The 14,169-nt window shown below is 39.8% G+C and overlaps 1 protein-coding gene across 2 annotated transcripts in view; it reads left to right on the top strand.

Annotated features, from left to right (window-relative positions):
- The first annotated feature begins 3,697 nt into the window (after positions 1–3,697).
- The window catches only part of Dtnbp1 (dystrobrevin binding protein 1), a 122,875-nt gene continuing 112,403 nt past the window's right edge, over positions 3,698–14,169 (top strand). Inside the window, exons 1-3 of one of the 2 annotated variants that reach the window (XM_026384573.2) lie at positions 3,698–3,873; positions 12,096–12,149; positions 12,857–12,907. In XM_026384573.2, coding sequence (XP_026240358.2) covers positions 3,818–3,873; positions 12,096–12,149; positions 12,857–12,907 — 161 coding nt within the window. In that variant the 5' untranslated portion in view covers positions 3,698–3,817. Of the gene's footprint in view, positions 3,874–3,926; positions 4,003–12,095; positions 12,150–12,856; positions 12,908–14,169 lie in introns of those variants that run through there. The other variant, XM_077801616.1, reaches the window with a different exon arrangement.

The following is a 14,169-nucleotide window of genomic DNA, read 5'->3' as shown; positions in this document are numbered from 1 at the left end:
TCTTTTGAGTCATGGCATAGTACTGTTCTTTTTTCATGTGAGCATAAGTATAAGGTTAGGTGCTCAATTACATTCTAGTATAGTGGGATGCACTTTGGAACACAAATAGATGAGCTGAGGTACCTTTCACTGTTCTTTCCATTTAGGTCTGTCAAATGCTCATTCCCAACTCTGTTGTTCAGGATGTCACTCCAGATAGTGTGTGACTTCTTGGCCCATCAGCTTCCATCTTCAGATGTGTTTCATCAACGCAGCACGTCACATGTTCAACTCCAGGTCTTTCATCTTTCTCCTGCAACAGGAACAACTCCTGCAATAGGAATCATTTTCCCCTTTTCATTTTGACTTCTGTTCATTTTTCGGATCCACTTTTGTTTCTTTATATTGTCTCTTCTCATCAGCATTTTTAAAAACTTACACTGTTTTTGCATTTATTAGACATGATTAAGAATGCTCATAAAATGACTAAAAATGAAGAAAGACTACGAAAAACAGTGAATCAGTCAAAATGGAAGTGTCTAGGTACAACCAGTAAAGCTATTTTTTACTAACAGGCAATTTGTTGTTGTTTTTCATAGATTTGGTATTATATTGAAATCCATGAAACTTAGAAAATTGAATCAAGCTTATGGGAAGAGGAGTTATTTAACTGAATGAAATAAAACAGATTTCATAATTCCTAGTATTTATAATTTCCAAACACTAGATACTAAGGCACCTGTCTCCAGATATAATCACTTGGTCACTTGCTTTGGAGGTAGGGGATGATTCAGTAAGCAGCACCCCTTACTGTATGAACCAACACAGAAATAAGACAAGAGTCAGCGTAATGAGAATAAAACATCACTTTTATCTCTGATATGGCTGGTGAAACACATGGCTTCCATTCATGGTCAAGCAGAGCTTCCAATATTAAGCCTTAGATTGAGACTTGCAAGCCAAGTCACAAAAAAGATTGAGTCATGTGGCTACCTGAACTTACAGCAGCAGGATGAATGCACATTTCTCACATTTGTACAGAAGAAGAAAGAGGAGGAGAAAAAGAAGAGGAGGAGGAGGAAGAAGAAAAGTGGGAGGTGCTAAGCTGATTACTTCCTAGCTCACCAATCATCAACACCCCTCCTCCTCCACAGAAAAGGTAGGAAGTATTTTACTAGCAGAGGTGCCTCCTCCACATGGAAGGAAATATCAAGAGTGGAGAAGAGGTTTCCCAGCCATGAGCCAAGTATTTTATCTTAATTCCTACAGCAAAACAATTACTATTTATTGAGTATCTACTAGTGTGCACACAATGCCATTCCCTCTTCTAGGTGCTGGGGATACAGGGCTATTAGAAGGGAGGCAGTTTACATTTGGACCTGGACATACACAGTCACCTCAAAGTCACCTCACTTACCTCCTCCAATCCCATCTCTACCAGAACTTGTTTTATGTTATATATATATATATATTAGACATGATAGCTTTATTTTATTTTGTAGATGGACATGATAGCTTTATTTTATTTATTTTATGTGGTGCCAGGGATCAAACCCAGTGCCTCACACATGCTAGGCAAGCTTTCTACCTCTAAGCCACAACCTCAGTCCCTTATGTAACATTTTGATGTTTTGCATATTGTGGGTTTTTTCCACTAATTTTGAATTTTTAAAAAATATTGTATTAAAATATTATTTATTTTGATTATCAAGCTTTTTGTCCTTTTCTTAAATCTTGTACCTGAAGTGACTGTCTTCCTGCCTTTCCCAGCCCTATTTTTAAAATAAATTAGTAAACAAATTAATTAGCAACTTTTCATTGCTTAAATAATTATTACATACATTTTCTAATATGTACTATGTGCACAAAGAAACAGGGTATGCTATAGGAATTGACTGGGTGGGTAATTTGGTCATGAAAAACATACCTAACTGGATACTTACATGTCATGAAGGATTCACTCAAGGAACAGTTTGGAGATAAGGTTATAAAAAGTCCTTAAGATGGAAATGCAGCTGAAATTTTGAAGGAACACCCCCCAACACAGAGGCTATTTTGGGCTGGGTGCAGTGGCCCACACCTGTAATCCTAGCAGCTTGGAAGTCTGAAGCAGGAGGATCTCAAGTTCAAAGCCAGCCTCAGCAACTACGAGAGGCCCTGCCTCAAAACAAAAAATATAAAGGGCTGGGATGTGGCTTATGGTTAAGAGCCTTGTGTTGGATTGAACACAAGGTACCAAAACAAAAACAAACAAACAAAAAAGCTATTATGGCTTGAGGGTCAAGAATAGGACAGGTGAGTAGTATTTAATTTGGAAAGAGTTGTCTGAAAGCATTCAATTTTCAAGGCTTTCTAAGCTGGGATAAGGAGTTTGAATTTTACTCCAGATGCACAGAAAGCAATTGAAGAATTTTAAGCAGATGACCAAAACGAGCTTTTTTTTTTTTTTTTTTTTTTTTTGGGTATGGTAGTGGGAATTGAACCCCAGGAGCCATCTGCCACAGAGCTTCTCCTCCAGCCTTTTTAAAATTTTAAGACCAAGTCTTGCTAAATTGTCCATGCTGGCCTGAAACTTGTGATTCTTCCAACTCAGCTTCCAAAGTCTCTGGAATTATAGGTTTGTGTCACAGTGCCTGGCTCTGTTTGGTCTTTTAAATAATTCTCTCTGGCTGTTGTGTCGCCGAGGATAACAGATATGGAATGGTGACAGAATATAATCAGGAAGGGTTGTCAATGTTTCTAGTGAAAGAAGATGGGGGGGGGTGGACTGGGATGATAATAATGAAGATAGAGAAAGGGCAGCAGATCCCACAATTACTTAAGAGATTGTTGATTAGATTTGATGGGTTATGCACGGTGAGAAAAAGAGAAGAACCAGGGATCATTTCTTAACTTGAGCAATCTGGTTGATGGTGGGGCTTTTCACTGAAATGAAAAGACTGGAAAAGGGCAGATTAAGAGGCAAGCATGCAATGAGATTTTCAATTTTGTGTATGTTGCTCTGAGATGCATGTTGGATACATGTTGAGGAAGCAACTGGCATAAATTAAAGGGAGGAGGGACAAGGCTGAAGACAGAAATGTGGGCCTCATTAGTGCCTTGAGAAAAATCACAGGAGGTGATGGGTATCATAACCTAGGGAGAGAGCACAGGTGGAGAAGATGGAAAGGCTGGGGACGTAGCTGTTGAAATAGGAGAAAGGGTGAAGGGGAAGGGAGAGGAGCAAGGAGACCTTGTTAGCCAGTCAAGAATGTGACTTAAGGGTGGGATGCAGACACGCAAGGAGAACTAGGCGGTCCAGAAAGAATCAAGGCAGAGAAGTAGCAAACGGTATTGGTGACAAGGGGGTCCCTGGAGACTTGGGAAAACTGATCTTTTTGGGTGATCGAGACAGTTACTGTCTTTTTACCGATGAAGAAACAGAAGCTCAGCGTTGACTACCCCACCCGAAGTTCCAAAGCCTTGGGGGGAGTCAGACCCCAGACCCAGAGAAACGAGAAGGCGGAGCCGGAGCTGGAGGAGGCACGGGCTCCCGGGCGGGGGGGCAGCCTGGCGAGAAAGGCCCGCCCCCTTTTCCGCAGCCTGGTCGGTGCGCTCCACTGCGGCTGCGCGGTCCCGGAGCGCGGCGGGGGCGGAGCGAGGGCGCTCAGGCCGGCGGGGGCGGGAACGCGGAAGGCGCTGGGGCTGCGGCGCGGGGACGCGGGGCCAGCCGGGGGCGGGGCCAGCCGCGGGAGTGCGGGGCGTGCGGTTGACAGGTGCGCTGAGAGGCGGTTCGGGGTGGGGGGCCGCGGCCAGAGAGACGGCGCGAGGCCTGAGGGGAGGCGACGCGGCGGTGGCGATGCTGGAGACCCTGCGCGAGCGGCTGCTGAGCGTGCAGCAGGATTTCGCCTCCGGGTGGGTATACGGTAGGTGACCGAAAGGGACCCGGGGGCGCCGGGCCGGCTGGCTTGGGGCTGCGGCCGTGACGGCCTGTCTGCCCGCCGCCCCGCCCCGGCCTGCCCGCCGCGCCCCGGCCGAAGAAAAGTAAGGAACTCGCCAGCGTCCGGGCCTCCAGAGGCGCAAAGTAACTTCGGTCCCGGGGGGGGGGGGGGGGGGCAGGTCCCGGGCGGCCGGCCCCGGTCGGCCCTCGACCTCCCCTCTCCCTTCACCCGGCCGGCGAGCGGCGTCACGTGAGAGGCGAGCGCGCCGCCCCGCTTCCGCCTGCCGGGACGCCGCCCGCGACCCCTGCCCCGGTGCGCGGAGACACCTGCAGGCTCCCGGGCGGGGGCCGCCCGCCGCCTCCCTCCGCGTTTGGATCGCCGACCCCCTTCCCTCGCCCCCACCACGCCCAGTGAGGGACCCGGGCGAGGGAAGCGGGCGACTGCAGCGGGAGCGGAGTTAGGAGCAGAGACCCACAGCTCCGCCAACGGCCGCGACGCGCCTGGGAACTTTTCACCCCCACGCCCAGCTCGCACCAGATTCCAATTAAAAGCGAAAGGGGACGGAGTTGTTAAAAAGCCCCCAGGTGGTTCCGCTGTGCAGCTGCCTGGGAAGGAGAGCGGGCTCCGGACGGCCTGGGCGCTCGTCCTGGCTCTACCAGTTACCATAGTTCTGCAAGTTACCCAACTGTCTTGCCTCTTTCTATACTGCTCCGGCGACTGTAAAATGGGAATTATGATGGCACTTATCTCACAGGGTCATTGAGAGGATTAATGAATGAACATGTAAAACAGGCCCTATGTGACTGTTATCTGTGCTTAAGTCATTTTAACTTTTTCACTAGAAGAGGTGTCCCTTGTATAAAGGGTCTGTAACTTTTACCTTACAAAGCCATTTGGAGAATGTTTTGAATTCGAGGGCCTCCTTGGCGAATGTTTTAGATTCCTAAGGGGAAAGATGTTAAACTTTTTATTGCCTGTGGACTAGCAACAAATTGGCGAATACTTGAGCACTTAAAACACTTTTATAAGGCAATTTTGATACTTTGTTGTTCTTAAGAGTGTTAGGGATGCACAGGAAGTCATTCTGATTGGTGTAGTTGCATGCTTGCATTTTTTTTTCTCCCTGTTAATTTAGAAGAAATAACTTCAGAGTGTAAATTTTAAAATTTTGGGAACAATTCTTAAGTGGTCTGCTTGTCGCATGAGAGTGGCCATAGATAAACCCACCTGGTTAGCTCTTGTTAACACTGCTTCAGGGAATTCCTAGAGGGCATAGGAGTCCTCCTTCTAGTACTTGCTACAACTCCCTAGGTCATGGTTGCCTCAGGACTGATTCATGCAGACCTTTGTTTAAGAAGTCTTTTGCTTAGTAATATGGTCTGGACTGCCATAGTGCAGACCATCCTGAGAGAGCTGGATGATCCTGAAGTTTAGGGTTAGTTAGGGAGAGGGCCTGAGGGAGTCTGGTTAAAACTCCTTGGAAACTGACTTGGCTTCTGGAAGATGCCATAGTATGGGTCCCATTTAGCATTAGACATCCTTTGAGGGGTTCATTCCATGAAGGTTCTTTGTTGGCTTCCTCTTTGAATAGGTCAGTCTTAACAGATAAACCACCCCATTGTCAGTGTGTGTACCATCAGCCTGTTATTAACTGGGAGATAACTCAATCCAGGTGATGTCTGACAGTTGACCCACAACTCTCAGCTCAGATTTTCTTTGTTACATCCTCAATTTCCTACATGATTTTTACTAAGGAAACAAAACAAAACAATTCATCTTTGTAAATTCCTCCATGTTTAGCTTAAGATCAGCTTACTTTACATATTTGAATATTTTTGCTTTGATAAGATGAAATTAATCCCAGTTCACATGTTTGTTGTATAGAGGCACTAATGGGTTTGATTCAGAGATAAGAGACTTAGCAATTATCTCCCAAAACCATCCAATTGGACCTGGCATTCCTGTAGGAACATTGGACACCGAGCAGGTGTTTATTAGACAACTGCCTTCTGAAATAACTAAAAACATCTAGTTTCACAGTGCTGCAGGCAATCAGTACATGACCTTGTGATTTTGTGGGCTTCTTCAGCTATCAGAATAGCATTTACTCAGCTCTTCTCATTTTCAGTTTCTGAATATTCTTATATCCAGAGCCTAACTCTAGGCAAATCTCCATTTTTAGTGACTCTTTAAATAACAATTATTTATTAGTCTTATAAGAGAATGTCACAGAAGTTAAAGCATGTTCAAAGAACACTTTGAACTTCTGTATTTCATTTAGATTTAGAAAAAAATGCACATTATGATTGTGACTCCTAAAGGACAGGATAGATATTACTGATAGTCTACCAGACTCAAGGTTGTCTGTGAACTTGTGGCTTTATTATTTACTTTTTTTAAATTTATTTTTGCAGTTCTGGAGATTGAACCTGAGCCCTTGAACATACTGTACAAATGCCCTACTGCTGAGCTGTAACACCCAGTCTCTTGCAAACTTTTTTCTTTTAATGTATTAGTTATTGATAGACACAATACCTTTTTTTAAGTTTTTTTTTTTTTTTTTTAGTTATGTGGCACTGAGGATCCAATACAGGGCCTCACATGCACTAGGCAAGTGGTCTAGTGCTGCGCTATATATACCCCAGCCCACTAACTTTTTTAGTATTTTTTTTTTCACAGTGACAATTATCTCTACATTGAGACAAACCTACTATTGTAATTGTATCATATTTTTTCTGCCCTAAGTGGATGGTGGGCCAGCCACAAGGCCCTGGAACTGAAGGGCTTTGGTTCTGGTCCTCATGAGATCTTTCTCATCACTGAGACCTTAATTTAGCTCAGAATTCTAGGGCCCCTTTGGAGGGTTCACATAGGACATCCTTTTTGGGGGGAAGGAGAGGAGGTGTTAAACTCTTAGAGAACCTTCTGAATATACAGATGCACATAGTTCAGATCTACTTGAATCTTTGATTTTTATCCCTTGAGTAGTTATAACTAAAGGTCTCAGGACTGAGATATTCAGACATGTAAAGAGATTTTGCAAATCTCTTCAGGGCCTGAAAAATCTTTACTGAAAGGTTGCAGCTGTCTGTAACAGGCTGTTGTTTCTTGTTTTTAATGCTCTGGATTCTTATGATTAGGAATTTAAAAATCTGTTTATTAATTGTTGCAACTGGGCAGTAGGTGTTTCCTCCTCAAAGCCACTATGCCACTGGCCTCCATCCCTGCCCAGTGGCCTCATTCTCTCTTTTCCTATAGTATCAAAAGCTGCACAAAGGAGAGAATCCAGTAATCCATAGTGTGGTGAAATGGTGAAGTTTTGACTGAAATTATGACTTTTCTAGAATTTATCCTTCTTAAAAAGGAAGAAAAAAAATCAGTGTTTAACCTGATTAAATAAATATTTCCTGAGTTCCTGCTAAGTGCCAGACATAAGGTTAAGTACTTGAAGTGTCCTTTTTTAAATAGAAGCTTTAAAAAAAGTTTGAGAGGCCATATACTCAGTTCTGCTTATTTAATAAGCAGTGTCTATGTATTGGGCTAGATCCTCGGGCTGTGAAGCTGACTGAAATAGGCCCTTCCCCTTGGATGCGTTAAACTAGTGGTAACATAAAGCAAAATGAACTGCATATTAAAGGTACAAGTAGTGGGTATGTGAGCCCAGAGGAAAGAGTGATTAATTTGGATGCATATACAGAAGGCTTCAAAGAGGAAATGGTTTCCAAACTGGGCCTTGAAGACTGGGGAGAGATTGTGATAGATTTGGGAAAGGGTATTTCAAAGATAAAGCAGGAAAGGAAGATCATTGCCTGATAATCTTTAAAGCTTTGCTTAGTTAATTTGTCAACTACTTACGAGGGTTTACTTTGTGGCAGGCACTGCTCCAGGTGCTGAGGACATGGCTGAGAACAACCAGACAGCAAATGAGGTCCCTGCTCATTGTAGTGGCAGGAGGCAGAATATCTGGAAGGTCCTAAGTACTGGGGCTAAAAACCAGGTTAAGGGGGAGAGTTCTGTTTGTATTTCCAGAAGCATATGGCTGCATTTCTGGAACAATAATTTAGGTAGTGTGATAAGGTAAGGGTTGGGGATGGGGAGATAAGGCTATAATTTGGGGCCAGGTAAGAGAAGATGAGGCAGTGCTGATAGAAATTTAGAAGACAGGGGGGAATGTGACAGGCAGTGGTTGAATTTGTCAGCAGTGAGATGTGGGAGATGAAATATGCACAGAAATTGAGAGTGTTGGTTTTGGAGTATCTTAGAGAAATGATGGTATATGACCACATAAAAGAACAAGAACAGTTTCAGGAGAAGGAGCAGTTGAAGGTGAATTTGTTGTGAAGTAGTAGTTGGAAATTGACACACTCAGGAGCAATTAGAACTGAAGCTTGGTGTATTGGAGATTAATTATGGTAAAGACTCCCTTTTCTGAGTTTGTGCAGATTTTATGTGAATTTTTCAGGCTTTGGAGCTTAGAGGTCATTTTCACCTTGCAGCATAATTAATGCTTTTGCTTATTCCCTGATCTTGTTAGGAAAAAAGAGGGAGTTGTGGCTAGGGTTGTGGCTCGCCCCTCATGCATGAGGCACTGGGTTCGATCCTCAGCACCATATAAATGTAAAAATAAAAAATATTTAAAAAAAGGAGTGAAGGAATTGGTAAATACAAATGTGAAAATTTGTGAGCAGAATTTAAAGTTAGAATGATGGAAGCACCAACCTATTTCAGAAGAATTGAGTCTTATGACAAAATATGCCAATATATGTTTTCATGGTGTTTTAAAAGCAGTCATAAGTCACCTTTCCTAAGAGATGATGATATAGATGAGTTGGAAGTTTAGGTGCAGATGAATGAAGTGCCATCCAAGTCGCCTCATGCAGTTGGGTCAGCTAAGCAGATCTGCTCATCACTCCATGAGACATGCTGTTTATCTTCATCTTTCTTAAGTTTTTGTCTGAGCGGTTTTGCACGTCACCTCCATTTATTAGTAAGAGGCTTTCATTTTAGTATTTTCTTCAAAGTTTGAAGAAATAAATATGTTGGTATTTGGAGCCATCTAAAAATAAAATTATTGAACTGTTCTGGATGAATTTGAGGTTGAGTGCTTTGAACTTCAAAATGTGCATTAGCTGACATTACTAGAAAATAATTGTTAGGTGGCTCTCTTAAATCTATTTATTAGTGTACTCATATAGCGGCACTTAAGCCTTCCTGGGTGTGTATGCTGTTGGAAGAAGAGTGAGAATGGGCCAGGGAAGGAAAGCCTTTCATAGAAACTGGTGCATTAGGAACCTCTGCTTTATTTCACCCTGGCCCAGTTACATATGCAGTTTCTCGATTTTCTTAATGATGATAATTTTTTATTATATCTTTCATTTGAATTAGCTCTGTAGTTTCTCCAAATACCACTGAGGTCATTTTGGGGCTTTTATTTTATTCTTGGCAAATTTTTATGGTTGAGAATAATACTACCATTTTACATTTGAGGAAGCAGGAGTGTTCACCCTAGATCAGTATTTCTTTCCCAGTATGTCATCACACTGTGGGACATTAAATAGAATTTCAGTGAGAGTTTTCCAGTGCAGGACCAGTGTGAGGAATTTTAAGTAGAATTATCTCAGAATAAAAATGGCAGACTACTTTCAGTTCCCTTCCAGGTTTTAAGGATGGATCTTAGAAAGGATGTATTTGATTTTTTACTTTACTAATGATATCTAACCTTATTTTTTCCACCTTAAGAAATAGTGATTGTAACCCTGCATATTTTTCTCCCCTGAACTTTTGTCACTGTTTCCAACTTCCCTGTAGCTGCTTTTTGTTTTCTCCATCAGTTTTCTGGCTTTGGCACATTGAAAATTTATTTGAAGAAGGTGTGGTGAGAAAAGATGAATATATTAAAGTCTATTTTGTTTGTTTAAAAATTTTAAGTTTCAAACATATGCAAAAATAGAGTAACACAATGACTTCCATATATCCATTACACAGATTCCATAATTTTCAAATATTGCCCTATTTGCTTTATCTTTCTTTATGTAAAAAGTAAATCTCAGATTTGTCTATTACATCTCTCGTACATCAGTTTGCATCGCTTAAAAAAAATTACAGACATTATATAAATGCAATACCAGCATCATTTCTGACAAAATTAACACTAGTTCCTCAATTTTAACAGTTATCTAGTTCATAATCAGATTTTTTTCATTCTTAGAAATGTCTCTTTAGAGCTGATCTGTTCAAATTCAGATCAGATAAGCTCTTCAGGTTCCATTTGGTTAAAGACCTGTGTTTGTTGGGAGCCACTGGGGAGCTCTTGGTGACCTGCAGCAGCTTCATTTCCAGTTCCCTGTAACTCCTTTCTTCCAGATCACTTTTTCCTTTCTTGGAAGGGAGAAGGAAAGGACCCTAAACTGTCATATTGAGAAACTGAAAGTTTATTTTAGAAATAAATATATGAACAATCAATCTAGAGATTAGCTAAATCATATGGTCAGAGTGGTCCAGAGAGCATCTTAACGATCCCTTTCACATCTGATAGCATCGACTCAGGTCACTGAAAATACCGTAGACTCATTTTCAAGGGTGGTGCAGTGCCATGTAACTACCCTAGGATAACCCCCCCCCCCGGAGTTGTCACACCTAAATGCCTTTCTCTCATTTTGGAGTAAAAATGCCAAAGCATGACTATAAAAATACCTTTGTCTAGTTCTTGTTAGATTAATCTTTGTTTAAGCCAGATTTACTATTTTTAAGATAAGCTTAGAAATTTTATTTTTTTCTGTGAGACAGATGAAATGTTTGTGTAATTTTCTTGATTTCATCTGATAGATAACCAAATTTTGTACTAAAGAGATGGTTTAATTTAGGGGGCATTATAGAGAAATCTAATTTTTTTAAAAAAAGAGTAAAATGACAAATTGGCATACCAATTTTGTTAAAAAAATACGTTTGATCAGAAATGCCTTTCTTGTGCTTAACCAGGCATTATTGACAAAAAGATGGAATCTGTGTCAGGGTTTGCATGTGTGGTTGGGCAGGTAGCATACTGTATAATGTAGATGTGAGGTATGCATGTGATAGTCAGCAGGTCCTGGCTGATGTCAGTAAAGCATCCTAAGGAAGGAGCACCCATTTCTGTGTTTTGTAGAGGCTTTGAGGGGTTAGCAGTGGTACTGTGGGTTATTTCAGTCTCTTGTTTTAAAATGAATATTTGTTGAAGTAATTAAGAACATGTATAGCAGTATCTTATAAGAGACTATCTCATAATCTAGCACTTGTTTATTGGCAATTTAGTTATCTGGAGTAGAGTCTACATACAAAAGAAAGTGAAACTGGGCCAGTAAAGTGAAAATAAATTGTACAGTCTGAACATCATATTTTATATTTAGAAGAACCTGCTAAATAACTGTGTCTGCAGTTCTAGCCCATGTTTCTGTTTTGTTTTCTAGCCCACTCATTTAAAAACACATAAAGGGAAGGAGGCTGCAGGAGTTAGATAGTTAGCAGAAGCAGTACAGGATCCTGAAACCAGCTAACCAAGTGTAGAGGCTGAAACTTTAGGAAAAATGGATGCAGTAGCCCAGACAAACCCCATGGATTGGTTCATATTAGCAAATGCAGATGGATTCCTAGCTCAGAAGCATCTAAAGGAAGTACTGTTCTGCCCAACAGGCAGCCAGATATCATACAGACAAACTGGAGTTACCAAAAAATGGTAAATGGGGTTTGCCAAATCTTCTTTATTGAAAACAATTTGTAATATATTTAGAAAGCTTTTTATCAACTGAAATTTCAATAATTCAGGTACTTAAAATAACTGAGTGCCTGGGATTGTGTCTAATGAAAGTATGCCTTGTTCATGAATAGTTTACCTTTTCTTCTGAGTTCACCCATGTGAATCACTACTTTTTCTAGTGATACCAGATATTAAGGTTTCTCTGCTTTGATCACTTTTAGGAATCTTTGTTTCTAACAAAGAGATTTGGGAAAAACAAGTATATAAAAATTGCTTCTCACTTTGCATTTGTGATTATCTGACATACAGTAAAAACACTGAAATATTTGTTGCCTCTACAGGTGCTTAATTTTTGGTTTAAAAAAAAAAAAGCCTATCCCACCAAAAATTGTAACAGCTGTGAAAACTTGTAGTTGAAAGTCTCTTGACCTGTAAAAATATATTTTATGCTTTTCAAATTATAGGCTAAAGACTTTGAGTGACAAGTCAAAAGAAGCTAAAGTAAAAAGCAAACCCAGGTAAGCTCAGGCTAAGATTCTAGTTTACCTTGACTTGAATTGCATAAGGCTTTTGATTGTAGTCATAATAGTAAAATTATTTTATGCATATTAGATCTGTTGAGTGCATCAACTACAAAATAATTTATTGATTCTAAATTTTGTAACAGGAAAGTTGTGAAATGGTTGAAAAAATGGTGAAGTGTGATTGTTCACTCTGATAATCAATAGCTGTTGTTTGATCATAAGTAATTTGTATGTTCAGAGAAAAGTAAAAGTCCTGCAACATTGTAAAGCATATTAATAATGAAATAGGACATGGTAAACGAATCTTTTTAGCTCTTGCTTGTTTTATATGAAAACACCAGTATTGTGCCCTTTGTTCATTTTTTTTAGTAAAGCATATGCTCAGATTTCACTTTCTACCTTGAGATGATGAACTTGGATCATGTGTATTCTCTTTGTGTAGTGTTAAAATGTTTATTGTTTTATTTTCTGAAAATAATCTGCATGGGACAAAGTGACAGTTTGATATACTATAGTACATTAAATCTAACATAATACATTTTTCTAAAAGTTTAGATAAATTGTCAGTAATTTTAAAATATTCTTATAATTGATGGTGTCAGAATTCTTGTATGTAACTTTCTTTTTAAGATTCAGTGTTGACAAAATTTAAGATTCTTTTTAAGATTCAGTGTTAATAAAATAAGTGTTTCTTTTGGCAGGACTGTTCCATATTTGCCAAGGTACTCTGCTGGACTGGAATTACTTAGCAGGTAAATGTTTTCCTTTAGAGAAGAAGGTTAAACTTCTGATGTCTAAAGTTATTTTATAGATAAAAATTTTAAAACGCCTAAACATTACCTTAATATAGGGATTGGAGATTATTATTACTTTTTCTTTGAGGCTTTTACTTTTCACTGATTAGTAGAAAGGACAGACTTCCACATACCACTATTTGCTAGTCAATAGTTAGCAATATGTGTTTATTATCTCTGATTTATTTACAGAAAACTGGATTCTGAATTTGAGTTTTCAATCAGGTTTCTTACTTTGATTCGTAATTTTATATCATTTATTTTCCAATCGTTCCTATTGACATGCATACATAATAAAACGTGGTTTTCTTAGACATGACATCAAAAGCATGAGCAACAAAAGAAACAGATTGGACATGATCAAAATTAAACACTTTTTGCTTCAAAGAACACCACTAAGAAAGTGAAACCACCACCCTCAAAATGGAGAAAAAATATTTGCAGTCATTTATCTGATGAAGGATTTGTATCCAGAACATATAAAGAACATTTAAACTCAACAATAAAAAGACAACTCAATGAAGAAACAAAGGATTTTAACAGACATTTCTCAAAAGAGATATACAAATGGTCAATAAGAACCTGAAAAGATGCTCAACATTATTAGTCCCCAGAGAAATGCACAGCAAAACCACAATGAGGTGCTACCTCATACTCACTAGCATCTCTATATTAAAAAAGATAGGCTATATCAAGTGTTGGCAAAGGTCTGAGGGAATTAGCAACCTTATTCATTGCTGGTTGACTTGTAAAATTATGCAGCCACTTTGGAAAATAGTTATGTAGTTTCTTTAAAAATTACATATAGAGCCAGGCATGGTGGGCATGCCTATAATCCCAGTGGCTCAGAAGGCTGAGGTGGGAGGATTGTGAGTTCTAAGCCAGCCTCAGCAAAAGTGAGGCATTAAGCAACTCAGTGAGACCCTGTCTCTAAATAAAATACAAAATAGGGCCGGGGAGGTGGCTCAGTGGTCAAGTGCCCGTGAGTTCAATTCCCAGTACAAAAATAAATAAATATAGATAGATATGTATAAATTTATAAATAAAATTACCTATGATTTTGCAATTTCACTTCAATAGAGTTGAAAACATATTCACATAAAAACTTTTATCTAAATATGCATAGTAGTATTATTTATAATAGCCAAAATTAGAATTTAAATGTCCATTAGCTGATGAATGCATAAACAAAATATATATCCACATAACAACAGAATATT

This window comes from Urocitellus parryii, chromosome 8 (assembly GCF_045843805.1).
Source record: "Urocitellus parryii isolate mUroPar1 chromosome 8, mUroPar1.hap1, whole genome shotgun sequence".
In the NCBI taxonomy this organism is placed as follows: domain Eukaryota; kingdom Metazoa; phylum Chordata; class Mammalia; order Rodentia; family Sciuridae; genus Urocitellus; species Urocitellus parryii.
The sequence above is the reverse complement of the archived record's forward strand: the minus strand, read 5'-3'. Positions and strand labels throughout refer to the sequence as shown.